Source organism: Columba livia, chromosome 9 (genome assembly GCF_036013475.1).
Source record: "Columba livia isolate bColLiv1 breed racing homer chromosome 9, bColLiv1.pat.W.v2, whole genome shotgun sequence".
In the NCBI taxonomy this organism is placed as follows: domain Eukaryota; kingdom Metazoa; phylum Chordata; class Aves; order Columbiformes; family Columbidae; genus Columba; species Columba livia.
In genome coordinates, this window is record NC_088610.1 from 25,558,171 (window position 1) to 25,572,587 (window position 14,417).

The 14,417-nt window shown below is 49.8% G+C and overlaps 1 protein-coding gene and 1 long non-coding RNA gene across 9 annotated transcripts in view; one reads left to right on the plus strand and one right to left on the minus strand.

Annotated features, from left to right (window-relative positions):
• LOC110360589 (uncharacterized) overlaps nt 1-14,417 on the minus strand; it is a 33,324-nt gene that overhangs the window by 8,812 nt on the left and 10,095 nt on the right. For 4 of the 7 annotated variants that reach the window (XR_010474786.1, XR_010474782.1, XR_010474783.1 and 1 more), the window contains 3 exons: nt 13,214-13,315; nt 8,098-10,836; nt 440-6,956 (listed from right to left, as the gene is read on the minus strand). This is a non-coding gene — a long non-coding RNA (uncharacterized LOC110360589). The remainder of the gene's footprint in view (nt 1-439; nt 6,957-8,097; nt 10,837-13,213; nt 13,316-14,417) is intronic. The other 3 variants (XR_010474785.1, XR_010474784.1, XR_010474781.1) reach the window with 2 other exon arrangements.
• Nucleotides 4,722-7,207, plus strand: LOC102098595 (transcription cofactor HES-6). 2 transcript variants are annotated; one of them, XM_065074348.1, is made up of 4 exons: nt 4,722-4,855; nt 5,301-5,396; nt 5,525-5,603; nt 6,043-7,207. In XM_065074348.1, exons 1-4 carry the CDS (start codon nt 4,793-4,795, stop codon nt 6,486-6,488), a joined length of 684 nt encoding a protein of 227 aa, XP_064930420.1. In that variant the 5' UTR covers nt 4,722-4,792; the 3' UTR covers nt 6,489-7,207. The 2 variants fall into 2 exon arrangements, with proteins under 2 accessions (XP_064930420.1, XP_064930421.1); XM_065074349.1 differs by having other exon boundaries at nt 5,528-5,603.

Consider the following 14,417-nt stretch of genomic DNA (forward strand, 5'->3'; position numbering starts at 1 on the left):
CAGCTGTCAAGAAAACCACAGATTGAAACCTTTTCGTGGAGACCTTCACCCCTCGTTTTTAAACCTCAGCCTTGAACCAGAACTGACCTTCTGAAAAACATCAGATGAAAAACTCTTTATTCGGAATAACTAAAGCCCCTGTAAAAACAGCATTTCTTTGGTGAGTGTTTGCTTATGGCAAGGTGGGTCTGGAGCCCATCCCTGAGGGAGGGAGCACAGGGTGCAGGGGGTGCACCGAAGTCGCACCAGCAACAGCCTCTGTCCCTGCTTTCCCCTACCACTGTCCCTGCCTTTCCCTGCCCAATGCCCCTGCCTGCTCCCTGTTCACTCCTGTGGCTCCCAAACCCACGCTTTGCTCCTCACTTCACAAGCCCCATGTCACTGTGTGTGCCAAAGGCAAAGCCCCTGTGATAAAAGCAGAGCCATTAAACCCACTCACAGCTGGAAGGGCTGGAGGAGGCAGGACACCCTGAGCATCCCCTCCACCCAGCTGGCAGCTGCCCACCAGGTAGTCCTGCCAGCTTGTGAGCTGGTGTCCACAGCATCGCCCCGAGTGGCAAGAGACAGGAGGGAGCAGCCTGGGCAGGCACACGGGTCTCTGGTGACATGCAGCATCCTTCCTGCAGAGAAAACAGACTGGGACAGAAATGGGGCAGAACTAAGCATGCAGGAATCAGAGGAATCATCACAGAGCTCCTTGGCTTTAACAGCAAACTGGAATTAATTACTTTCTTATAGGAATTTTCTTGGCTCTGCTCCCTTTTCTCTTGGCTTCTCACCTTTTCTTACGAAGTGCCTAAACTGAAATATTACCAGCTTTCATAGCAAAAACTTATTTTAAAACATTTTATTTTATTAGCCAGAGAGAAGGGGAAAGGGTGAAGAAAAGGTTCACAGAAAATACTTTTTTCCTCGATATTTTTGCTTTCCATTAAAAAAAAAAATCTTTCCTCAAAATCAGTTTCACAAGGATCTTTCAATGGGTCCTAATCAATAGGGTTGGGATTTTATTTTTTTTTTTAATTATTATCTTTTCAGAACCTCCTATTTAAAAGTAAAATTTGTCTACCATGATGCTGTGTCCTGCCACATCCTTTCTGTCCTGTGGTTTCTTGCGCTGCCTTGGCTGGTGCATTTGGGACAGCCCAGGCTGGCAGGTACCTGCCTTCCATCTCCCCTGCTTCGGCCATGGGGCAGCCAGCTCCTGCACAGACCAGCTGAGAGCATTTAGCACCTCGAGAAGGATGGTCCTTGGCCAAAGCACCATGTTGGATGACCCAGAGGGAGCAGACAGGGCTAAGGAGGGGACAATGCTGCTCACAGCCCTAAGGACGTGGCAAAATTCCCTCATCCCGTGGCCCCTGGCTGCCCTGAACCCCTCCCCAGTAGGACTGGGGGCCGCTGACCATTTCTCTGCTGGTTATTAGATTGTTCACGGCTCTCAGGTTTGTTTGAATAACCCCTTTTGTTCACCAGCACTTTCCCACGTCCCTTCGTTCGCTAGGCAGTCGCGTGTCCCGAGTCAAAGAGGAGCCCTGGCCGCCAAGCCCCAAAGAAAGTTTTCTTCAGAGCAAGACATCTGCGTCGGAGGGAACCTGCCAACATCTGCCACACTTTCCCTTTTTTCAAGAGCCTTTCTTTCCCTCTTAAAAAGTGCAGGAACAGATGTTAAAAGTTGTTTGCTTTCTCCAGGGTGTGAAATGTAGACAAATAGCAAAAAAAGAAAACTCCAGGCAGTGCTGACCCTTTTCTTTTTCCTTTTTTTTTTTTTTTTTCTTCAGAAAGCCCAGGAAAAAAAGGCAGGCTTTGTTGATGAAGGAGAATCCCCTTTTCAGGGAAACCTGGCAGTGGCCAATGCAAAAGGAAAGCAGGAATTTGCAGAAAGCTCCCTTTAATGCTCATTTGCATGGGCCGGTTGGGTCCCCACAATCCCCAGCACAGATGTCAGCCTTCCCCCAAAGCCAGGGCAGTGTTCCCGCCCGCACCCCTCCTGCCTCCAAAATAAAGGCCTTTGCCCTGACTGAGAGGTGTAAAATAACTGTTTACAGCAAAAGCTGCCCTTCTTTTTCACCATGGTGCTGTCTTACAAATGAACCTTGAAATGAGCTCACCCGGAGCAGACACCAGCCAAGGGCTGCCTGAGGGCTCGTCCCGTCAAGCCTGGGGCTCAGCTGCCCCGTGGCAGGCTGGGTACAGATCACGGCTGGGCACCGGTGGCCACCACATTGTTCTTGGCCCCCCCATCACACCCGTCTGTCCCCAGTACCCACTGCCTTGACACCAGCACCCCTCTGCCTGCTGCGTGCCTCATGGAAACCGCTTTGCAGGGGAAGCCCGTGTGTGACCCTCCTACAGAGCATCCCGCTCTCCTAGGAGCTCGGCAGCATCTTGCAGGACAAGGAAAGCAGGAGGGAGGGTGAGGCAGAAGCAGCAACTCCGGGCCAAGGAGGAAATGGAGGGCGAGGGAGGAGGTGCCACCATCACAGAGACCAGAGAGACCTTTCCTGGTGGTGCTGGGGAGCCCCTGGGGGAGGGCACACACAGCACCCTGCAGCCATGCCTGGCCAGGGAGCGATGCCAACAGGCACTGGACGTGTTTTTCAGAGCTTTTAGACAGTTCTGCATTTTCTGACACTTCTGCAATGCTCAGTTGGGTCAGTAGCCAAGATGGTCTCAGGCTTCCCCCTGCCGCCCTGGGAAGGTGCCTCTTTCTGCACAAGGTGCCGGTGGTGGAGGGGTGTTTTGGGGGGGGCAGGGGGTGACTACTCTTCCCCATCCACCAGCTGAACCCAGACAAAAGCTGTGTGCCCAGCTGATGGGCAGACACTTCCAGCCCCGAGCACCCCAGCAGATTGCCCAGAGCCAGGGGTGCCCCCACTCTGCACCCCCTGCCACGCACAGGGCAGAGCCTGACCCCAGCCCACCTGCTGCCCCTTCCACGCCGAGCTGCTGGAGTCATGCAGCAACATGGATGCCTCAGCTGTGCCTTTTATAATACCGGCAACTCACCACTTCCCCTCATGGGCTGGAAAAAGCTTGAAAAACCAAAGGAGTCTTCACCTGTGTGCAGCCAGGGCTGGCTGATGTGAGAGGTGGTGGGGACCTCCTTTCACTGTCTGAGTGCAGCTGCACCTGAGACAAGGAGCCCATCCCTTTATCTGGTACACAGGACAAGTTATTAACCTTCCCATCCCAAACCCTCCTCTCCCAGCGCAACAGCCACACCAGCCCATCTCAGGCTCACCCTCATGATCCCTTGCCAAGTAGGATGCTTATACAACCAGGTAGCTGCACCCTAGCTCTGCGTTTGACTGACAAACAACCTCTGCCTGCAAGAAGATACCACGGCTGAGGACAGGGTTTCACGATGAGCCCAGGCAGCCGGGTGTACAGACATGCCACAAGTATGTTTGCATTTACACGCAAGCAAACACACACCCACGCGGTGTTTAAGCAAGGGACATGATGTCCTGGCTTTTATGGCTGGGGTACATCCCCACCCATGGCTGGAGGGGAGAGAGGGCTCTGCCGCTGCCGGGCTGCGCTGGGTGCTGGGAAACCCCAGTGGTGGGTCGGGGCGGCTCGCGGTGCTTCTGAACCACTGCGGCTGCTTCTTCTCTGCATCAATAAGGTGACACATTTGACACCAACCCAAAGGGCTTCACCCATGGGACTCAACAGGACACTGCCAAATCCTGCTCATTAGCAAAGTGACCATCAGAAAGCAAAAGCATAGTCATGAAAAAAAGCCTTCATGCTCCCGCCTCCCAGACCAGGCAGAAGTGAGGAAGCACAAAAGTGCATTCTCATCCTGTGCCAAATCTCCTCCGAAGGCCCAGCTGCTTCTGCACCAGCATTTCAGAGGGGCAAACCAAAAAACAGCCTTCCCCCCAAAGCCACTCAAGAGTCCTTGCAGCACAGGGGAAAAAAACAAGGCAGTAAAAATCCCACAGAACTAACTCAGCTCTAGGTTTGTTTGCATCTGCAGTGGCCTGTAAGTTTAATATTAAAGTCTACACAGCAGCCAAAAACTAGAAGAGTTACGTATTTCCTACATCCAGCTGTGTGCAAAGGAGAATTAGGGTTTCCAGAGGTAAAGAGAGTTCCCATGTTTTCCCTAGAGGATTGCTGTGATGGGAACTACCTTCCTATGGGTGTCTGCTGTCAACAGTTTTTAATCGATCATCATTACCTTGTAATAACAATTCCTGGGAGGGGGAACTCCTAGCTCAAGTACTCTATTATTAAATGAAGAGGCTGCTTCAAAAAAGCAAAATGGCTGGGGCTCAAGTTAACAGGTAAAAACAGACATTGCTTTAAGGAGAGAGATAGAGGGGGAAAAGATGCATAGAAGGCAGGCATTTTCCCAGGTGTAACTTAACCGCTTCCCCGCTATTGTTTCCCTCCCTGGGAATCTGTGCAAATTGCGCGAGGAGCCATGCAAGCTGCTCAGAGCGCGCCCATTTTCCTTCCCTTCTTCCCTAACAAAAGAGCCCTCCAAAGCCTGGCGTCGGAGGCTGGACATCTGTCGCCATTTGGGGGGGCTGGCGTGGTCATTGAAAAGAAGCAGTGACCTGTCAGCTTTGATTGATGGCCACAAACCTCCGGGCTCGACCCCTCATGTGGGAAAAGAAGTCCCGCCAAGGAAAATCTCCTTTCACATGCTAATTTTGGGTTATAAATACAGCAGAGAGCAGCAGTGGAGCAGCAAAGAGCCCGCTGGGAAAGGGAGCGACCCACTGCCCGAGTGCCTGTGTCCCGTCCTCCTGGCAGCAGGGCAGCCTGGATTGCAATGACCGCCGCAGCCTCTGCCAGCGGCACCCACAAGCTGGCCAGCACCAAGGAGGAGAGAAAGGTAGGTCCCCTGTGCCCTGCTGTGACCGCAGCCACACTGGGCACATGAATGGTGAGTGCCGGGGCTACAGGCACTGAGAAATGGAGCAATTGTTTTTCTTCTCATTATAAAGATGCTTTCTCTGAATTTAACCCATATTGGTGTTTTTTCTGTTTCCTTTTCCTGCCTCAGAAAGTTTTCTTTCTGTTTGCTTCATTTGGGTAAACTCTGCTTAAAATGAGCAGAAGCAGGAGAATTGAGAACTGATACCACCTCAGGGACAGGTTGTGACCGGAGCCAGAGATGGAGCACTTTCCATATCTATCTGGTCCCTGCCAAGCATCGTGTCACCCCACGCTGGCTTCACACAGGGGATGGGGCTCTCTGCCCTCGCTGAACTGCAGTAGGGAGAAGAAGAAAAAATACCAGCTCAAATTTTTCCTCCTCCTTTTCTTTCCTCTGCCAGTTAAGGAAACCACTCATTGAGCGGAAGCGAAGGGAAAGGATTAATAACTGCTTGGACCAGCTGAAGGAGACTGTTGTGGGCGCATTTCATCTGGATGTAAGTGCTCATTTTTACGCAGATTTTTGTCCTTTTACTGGTGGGGGATTGGATTTCTGTTTTGAAAAACTGGGCATGGTACAAAAAACCCTTCATTGCCTCTACCTGCTGCACTCTTTCCTTATCAGCAGTCTAAACTAGAAAAAGCAGACATCCTTGAAATGACGGTGAAGCACCTCCAGAACATCCAGAGCAGCAAGCTGATGGGTGAGTGCCCGGTCCCCCCACCCTGTGAGCGTGGGCAGCACTGGGGTATGAGCGTGCCAGCAGGTTTAAATCACTGGCACCTTGGCAAAAGCATCTTTCAAACCTATTGAGGCCCAGGCTGCTGCTCGGCTTTGGCTTTCTCCACTAGATGGGGAGATGGAGCTGGGCACTGGTTAACCCACAGAAGGTGTTTTTCCTTCCAGAGCTGCTCTCTGCTTTTTGATCTAAGTTTTGCCCTTGGTGGTGGGCAGGAGGATGCAGGGGCTTGCACACTGCATCACCTTCACCCTGCAAATGATTCACCTGATGGTAAAGCCCAGTGGGCTTCAGCAAGGAGCCCCCAGGAGCCTGTGCACACAGGAAACCTGCCTTTTAATCAAGAACACACCCGGTAGCTTTTACTCACTCACCAACTCCCCTTGTCTGCTTTCCAACATAGCCGACTCCAAAGTGGGGCTGGAAGCCCAGCAGCGGTACAGCACCGGGTACATCCAGTGCATGCATGAGGTGCACAACCTCCTCCTCACCTGTGAGTGGATGGACAAGACCCTCGGGGCACGCCTGCTGAACCACCTGCTGAAATCCTTACCCAGGTCTGGCGAAGACACCTGCAAAGCAGCATTAAGGTCTTCGAGCCCATCTCAGCAGCCTCTCCTCATGCCAAAAAGCTCACTGAGCTCTAAGGGGAGCACTCGGGGCACAAACCCATCACAGGAGCGCTTCTACCCTGCAGAGAACAAGCAAGCTTCAAAAAATTCCTTCCAGCTGCCATCACTGTCGGTTTTCAGCCAGGTTGATGCTGCACCTCCCAGACAGGTCCTGCAGCCAAATTTTTCCCATAACAACCCTAGAATGGGGTCATTAGATATGTGGAGGCCATGGTAAATTGCGTTATAAAATGTTTTTCCTAACCTTAGACACTCTTATGTATGTATCTTATAGATATGTTTCTTTAAAACACTTGTGGAGCAAGTCTGCTCCTGTAGGTGTACTAAAGACCAGGGTACTTCAAGCCGAAGTAAACCTATGTGTAGCCTGCATTGTAGAAGGCTGCTATTATTTTTTTATTTATTTAATCATCTAAATTATTGTATAGAATTCTCTCATCCTCTTTAGTGTATATTAATTACATAGCTTTCTTGTCTTACATTCTTAAAATAATTGACTTCCTATTAATAAAAATACAAGCCAACAAGCAAGGACCCTCCCTGGCATCAAGCTTACCTTTCAGATCTCACATAAGCCCCTGAGATGACCTCATTGCGTAACAGGGTAAATGGCCAATCTCTTCTGCTTTTTATTATTAACCCTGTGCAGCTGTAGGAGATTCCAGTTCTAATTGCTGTAGAAATGCTGCAGTGATTAGAAAAAAAAAAAAAAGAGAGAGAGAAAGAAAGGGAGAGACCTGGTTTGGACTTCTTAGGCTGTGTAGAAATGCTCTCTGTGTCGCTCACTCTGGCCGTGCTGTTCCCAGCCACCCGGACATCCTGACATTACTGTTCAATTAGCGAGCTACGTGTATATATATGTTACATAGAGTTATACTTAGGGACTCGTTTTTTGTTTCCATAACTAAAAGTTCTAAATAAACTTTTGGAAGATAACCACTGATATTTCTCCCAGCCTTGTCCTGTCTGCTCTGAATAAATAGCACTGGGGGATCTGCTTTTGTTTTCTTCTTTCACGAAGGATTTTCCTGAATGCGTTTGAAAGAGGTTTTGCCTCTAATGCTTTGTAGAAAAAGCAGTCTGCACACATGCAGAATCACCCGGGTCATGGTAACACTTAAAAGTTATGAAAGAAATTAGGAGTTCGGTTTATCAGCTTGGATGAATGCTTTAGCTGTATAAGGGAATCACAGAGAGAATCTAAAGGGCAAAAGGTAAAATTCCATGCAAACTGGACTGAGACAACTGGGACGAATCTGCTCAGCTTGTCAGCAGCATTTGGTCAGAGTTTTATAATGTCAAAGGCAGTTAGAAGTTCCTCACAGCTGAAAGAAAAGAGCAAGGAGCTCTTAAACAAACACCACACATACTAATTAATGGATCCCCAGTTCAGAGGGGCTCATTATGCAGTGAGATCTATTTGATGATGTGCCAAAGGAGTGAAAACCGTCACTTCTGGGTTTAGCATCTTTTCCTGTGAAGCTTTCCCTTTTATCCAGCCCCCCTGAAAAGCCAGTAGAAGGGGTGGCATAAGGGCAGCAGGAGAAACAGCTGGTCTACACACAGCTGTGCAAGGGCACAGCAGGTTTCTTCAGCTGCGGGGTCAGAAGGCAGGTAAAGACACAGGATTGCACAGATCCTACTGAAACCTCAGTTTCCACTCTCTGCCTGAAAATCTGGACTTCCCCCTTCACTGCTGGGAACCTCCAGAGTGACCACCAATACAGAGAACGTGTACAAATCATCCCACTGCAAAAATTCTGATTGCGGTGGGAGCTGGGGCCAGCCTGAGCAAACAGCCGCGGCAAAGCACGCAGAATACTCACGGGTAGGAAAATCATTCAGGCAAAGCAAACTGCAAAATCCTGGAAGAGAAAAGACATTAAAGACCTTCCCCCTCTATCATCATGCATATTGCTGAGTTTAGATAAAGCCACTGTGCCACATGTGTGCCCCTGGCTGCTCCCACCAGAGGAACCTCCGCTAACCAGTGCTGTGGTCTGCCCATCACTGGGGAGGCAAGAGGAGCAGATGGGGCCTGAAGTTTTCATTTACTTCTAGACAGTGTCAGTAATGAATCTCATGGCACTTGTGGCCACTTCATTGTTGTGCTGGGAGAGGCTGTGATGAAAATATTTTACTGCGGTTTGACAGTATCAACTTAAAAACATACTTTCCCCCTAAAAGCTGTAAATCGCCAGTGACTATAATTATCATCTATGGTTACCGTGCTGAAAAGAGATCAGTGGGAAATGTGTATTTCTCACCATCTCTGCTTGTTTACTTTGTACATTTAAAAATAGTTTGTGGTTAGTGAGTTTTATTACTTCCTGTTTCTAATCATTAAGGTTTTTTTCTGTTGTGGGTGTGGAGGGAAGGGTCACATTGCAGCTGGCAAGGGAGTTTTAAAAATAGAAAAGCAAGACTGCAATACTTGGCCAACATCTCCAGGAACAGTTTTAGTACAAGACACTCATTTTTCATTGCCTTCATTTCAAACCAATGGTGACCTTTTCAATGATCTCCCTGTCACGTATCCAACTAGTGCTGCAGGAATCCGTTGCGAGTCACTAGTTTTCAGTAAATAAAACTCATAGCACTTCATATACATGTATTTCAGCTATTACTTGTGTTTGACATAGGAACTCTATTTACTTCAAACCCATCTGGTGTTATCAAAACCAGGACCGTACAAGAGCAATAACACTTTGCTCTTCAATACAGGTACCTCTCCACTGATAAACCAAAAATGCATTGCGAGCTGCTACCATCTTCTCCCCAGGGAAAGGCTGGGACAGAAAAGCTCCCCAAGCTAATGCAGAGCAGCCAGCACTGTCCTCATAAGTGGGTGCTTGAAGCTGCAGTATCACACGCGCTTGGGACACAGAGGCAGGATCTGTACAGATGCTGTTTTCACATCTGCACCAGGCACCGCCAGTTGTGTCTCTTGGCTGCTGGGGGTGCCACAGCACAGCTCAGGGCTCCATCCCCAGCACCCACATAAGGCACCTTCAAGGCTGCAGCACGTCCCAGGCACAGGGGTTTGGAGGCAGAGACAATGGGGATGCTGCACACCCAGGTCTGCACTTCATGTGGAGAGCAGAAACAGCCAAAACAAGCACCCAGACCAGATTCCTCAGCTTGGGCATGGCCAGATAGACCTATTTGCTAGAAGCAAATGTGTCACAAGATGCGTCACATCTCACCCAGCACATGCATGGCTGGGACAGCCCAGTGCAGATTTGGGCTTCATTTGCCCCCCCCCCACCCCCGACAAAGTGTTTATTTGTGAACAGAGCATTAAAAAGCAGAGGCCAGTTGCTATGGATGTGGGAAAGGCTGGACCCAAGGCACAGCAGCTCCCTTCATATAAATGGCACTCCCAGATCAGCTTTCATGGAAATCAACAGGAAAACTCCCACTTACTTCTCAGGAAACAAGACTGAATCCTGTCCCATTAGGAAAGTGCAGAGGCTCCCAAGTATGTTAGAGAAATTACAGCTCTGCAGAGAGTGTCCTGTCTGTCCATGGGAGTCACCCACAGCAGCCAGGCCAAAACTCTTTAAGGATTTAGGGATGGTGCTGAGCCCCTGTGGATCTTTACCCAAGAGGGCTGAGCACATTGCTTAAAAAGGGAACAAGAGCCAAATTTTCAGCTGAACTCTTTGTTGAGTGCTCACTTTGGCAAAGCACACATGGAGGGGCTTCTAATCATCCATGCCCACAAGGAAATGACCTCTTGCAAAACACCAAGCAAAAGCAATTCTGGGGCAAAACATTTTCAGGCTGATTTGAACCACACTGCCGTGGTTTGTGACTGCTTGTAGTTTGTCAGCAAAGTGCTGCTGTTGGGAGGGAAGTGAAAACAAACCCACTGAGAGCAGAACAGCAAAGACTTCACTTTCCCTGTATATATGCCATTATCTCACAGCTTCCAGTGTATACATTCCTGTGTTAACGAGGACACGCTCATACTCCATCTCATGAGAAGCAATGTTGAGCTGAGAACCTAAACCAAAGTCTGTCACATTTTTCAGAGCTTTTGCATACTCACGAATAACACAGCAGAAGCTGAAGCCAGCCCTGGATCAGATCTGTGCTGCTGAGATGTTTCATTTATAAGTGACAGCCCTGGTGAGAATGTGGCTTGCAGCCCAAGGCATCATCACAGACCTACCAGAGCCTGGGAACTTACTCTGCTGCTGAGACTCTCCTGTGGTCCCTTCGTTAGGTGTCACAAATCCTACTACACACTTGCAGTTAAAAAGCACCTTAGAGCATTTCTATGAAGTTTTCCATGGCTAAAACCATCAAGTAAATGGAATTCTTCACTTAGTCCCACATCTGCTGCCATGGAGAGATCCGGTCTTCTAGCAAGAGCTCAAAGATACTCTTCTTTGGGGCTGGAGGATTGTCCCATCTTCTCTGCCAAACAGCAAATGCGCCTGAGGAGAGCTGGGAATGATGCCTCCTCTCTAGGGTTTCCTTCTTGGAGCAGGCCAGGGGAACCGGCAGGGCAGAAGCTCTGCGGCTGTGGGAAAGCCGTTCAGCAGGAAACAGCTTTGCTGGAGTAAGAGAAAGGATGGAGAAACCACTGCTGAGCTCTCCCTCCCTTCTCTAGGAGCTTCCTAAACCCCTCTCCTCTCTCCATCTGCCCTGCCCAGTAATCCTCGTCCTTCAGCATACCCATGCAGCAGGAGTCTGCTGCAGAACAACTTCTCACTCAAATTGGCATAACAACGCAACCTTGATTTAAACCCACTGCCAGGAAGTTTTCTCTGTGTAACAGGCCTCTATAGTTCAGCTGTACATTTGTTTGCAGAGAGGAGAAACCCAGTGCCTGATCTTGCTGCCCCATCAGAAATGCTGTCCTGTGCTGTAAAGAGCTGATTTGCTGACTTTTGTAGCCACCTCATAAAGTGCTCACTGCTTCACTTTTATCCTGTATTGATATAGCCGTTTACAGCAGCTCTCGCACGCTCCTGGCACACCCTGTGTATGTAAAAGCACAGGGCTTACTCAGTTGTATGAAAGAAGGCTTTACACAAACTACACAGGCATTCCCACAGCCCTGGTGTGGCGCTCGCTTCGACCCCCTGCACTGGCCCTGTTGGGACCATGCTCGCTCCCACAGCCTGGCCATCAGCCCCAGGTTCTGGCCAGCACCCTGACAGGTCATACAGGCACCCAGCCAGCCCCCAAGGAGCTGTCTGTCACAGCCAACTCCCAAGACAACGCAGCGCAGCTCCCCCAGCTTTGGCCGAAATGTTGGTGTTTTCCAAAGCCCCAGTGCTCACCAGGAGATGCATTCCCATAGGCAGGTGGAGCTCACACTGTTCTGGGCCACAAGCATCATTTGTGGTGGCTGCCAAAGAAAATGGAGCAAACCCTGCTGGAAGAACCTTGTGCCCTTATACATCTCTCACCCTTTGCCTCAGGCTGCTACAGTAAAAATGTTTTCCAGCTGAAAAACTGTGAAGCCAGAGGCAAGTCCTACACAAACACAAAACTACAAGGTGAGGAAAAACCCCAGAGTGGCTCTGGAAGGCCACTCCTTTTTGTTCCAGACAGGCAGCGGATGGACTATGGATCATGCCAGGGAGAAGGTAACCTTCTGCAAGACCAGTCACATGCAAAAGTGAGCTTAGTGAACTGCTTAGCTTCCCCCCAGCAACCTCTTCACGTGGTCACACCATCTCCCACTGCTCAATTTGTTTCTTTCTACCTCCTATGGACTGAGAATGGAGAGAGAAATAACCTTTTGCACAGAGTTCAGAAAAGCAGATGTTAGGATGGTGAAATGAGACAGGAGAGCCATGGCTGAGCTCCTCAGGACAGAGGAGCTCCCATAGCAAGGGCAGCACATCCCTGCACAGGAGCTGGGACTTTGCTGGGTCCCTCAGGAACAGCCACGTAACCTCAAACCTTCCTGCCCTCTGCCCTTCCCTGGTAAGCCAACAGGAGTATTAAAGTACAAAGCCAAGCACTTTAAGATATGCATTCTTCCCACTGGAGAGACTGTGAGAACGAGCAACCCGCGTGGGATAGCAATCACATCACCTGATGCACTCCTGAAAGGTGCTGAGGTATTATTTTTATAGGTGTGATAGAAGAACCATCCAGACCATTGAACACAACAAAAGCAATACCTGGACAGACAGGTTTTCCAAACCAGGCGTGTTGCTGTCAAAATCCTCTGTGGAAAAGGAGACCAGTGCCTTGCAGTGTTTCCCATGGTCTGACACTGCACACACCAGCACGCACCTACTAGAAGACGCCTGCAGCAGCCCAAGGCTTTGTCCTCCCTTATCCATAAGAACCCATGAACAGAGAGCACCTTCCAACACTGACCCGAGACACTGCCGAAAATCCTCAAGTCTGCCAGTACAGCTTATCCACCCACAGCTTTGGACTTGGTGTCGATAGCCCCGTGTTTTTTCAGAGCAGATGCTGTTACAGCAGTCTAGAGTGGGGTAGCAGCTAAATGTGGCCCCACAAAACAGCTGATCTTGTTCTAAGCCCAACTCTCACCTCTACTTACTCCACACCTGAATTTTTCCAGTCTCCTACCTAGGGGTGATGACTGTATTTATCTCAGAGATCTCTAGATGAAAAGCATCACCAAGATGCCAGGGATTGTACAGATTAAAGAGATAAGGCAGGACTCCAAAAGCATCTCTCCAACCAACCATCACATGAATCACTTCTCCACTGTCTTCCCAACTCCAGCACTCGCCTCTTCAAAGTTCTTCTGCACAAACACAAACACACCCTTGCAACCACTGAGGCCTTTTCCACAGTGCGGGCAGTGCCTGGCCCAGCTGTCCTGCTGCTCTCAGCCTTGTCTGATCCACACTCCCCTGCAAACTTACACCACCCAGCTGTTCTCCTGCTGTTCTGTCCTTGTGTTGGCAATGATGTGGTCAACCCAGGTCTTAATACCTGATCAAAATTGCCCGGCTCACACGATCCACAGCATTGGTCCTGTCTGAAGTCACCATACATTCCCCATCAGATCAGACAATGCTTGTACTCCTGCAGCTGCTGTAAAGGAAACAGAAAACATGAAGTTATGCTTGGGAAGATTAACTTGTGGCTGGGAGATGCCTTGCTTCTTTCATGAGGAATTTTTTTCAGCCCCTATCAACGGGCTGGGAAGCAATGCCCGTATCATAGTAGTGGGCTCTGCTCAGCATCTCTGCCCCTTTCGGCCAGAGGTTGTGCCTGGTCACTCCGGGCACTACTGATTCATTTGGGAAGCATTTGATTTGAGGTGATACCTGCAGCTGGGCAAGAAGGAGCAGGGAAGCCTTGACATGAAGACTGAAAAGGGCTGTAGTCTGTTCCAGCTGTTCCTCTGACAGCGGCAGAGAAACTGGCACTGCTGAGCAGTGCATCAGCCCGTTATGCTGCCATACCTGTGTCAGGGGTAGCTGAAGGACAGGGAGAGCTTGGAGGCACTCCCGGGGGTATTTGCTAGCACAGTGCAGCTCCTGCTCAGGTTGCTCAGCCCTGTTTCGGCACAGCTGAGAACATCAGCCAGTGGTACTGCCGGCAGTCAGGCAGGCTAGAGCACCTTCACCTCCCAACAAGCGAGCCCATTGCCTCCCACATCCTGATCTTGTCCAGTGGATGTGATTTTACAGCAGAAGAGGGTGGCAGGGGCCTTCCCAAGGGATGCCAGGATGGCTGAAATTAGTTTCCAGACCACAGCAACCCCAGGGAAACCCCAGCATCTGTCCTGTTGGAGGTCTCAGCAGATAGAGATGAAAGAAGAAAACCGCTTGGGCACTTCCCTGAAACACCTAATGTATAAAACAGCAGCCTGTGTTCTTCCTGATGGCCCATGCTGACCCCAACACGAAGGGGGAATACTTAGCCCTGACCCCAGCAGTGTGGAGCCTGCAAACACTTAAGCATAAGCCATACGGCAGTTGTAGGTGTGGGACACAAGCGTGATGACCTATGGTCCCTGGAGAGCTAAACTTCAATATCCACTTAAGGCCACTACTCAGCAAGGGTTCAAGGTCACGTAGGCTCAAGGGCAGTGTCTACACCAGCAAATAGTTGTGTGTGACAGAGGAGATCACTTGGCTGAAGCAGTTGATTTTGAGACTCCTACATCTACCATGTACGCAGCCCAAGG

What these genes read in the sequence shown, in the direction of transcription:
- LOC102098595 (XM_065074348.1), top strand. Translation starts at nt 4,793, where the DNA reads ATGACCGCCGCAGCCTCTGCCAGCGGCACCCACAAGCTGGCCAGCACC. An exon ending in GCACCAAGGAGGAGAGAAAG is followed by an intron (nt 4,856 to 5,300) that starts GTAGGTCCCCTG and finishes TTCCTCTGCCAG; the next exon opens with TTAAGGAAACCACTCATTGA. An exon ending in CCAGAGCAGCAAGCTGATGG is followed by an intron (nt 5,604 to 6,042) that starts GTGAGTGCCCGG and finishes TTTCCAACATAG; the next exon opens with CCGACTCCAAAGTGGGGCTG.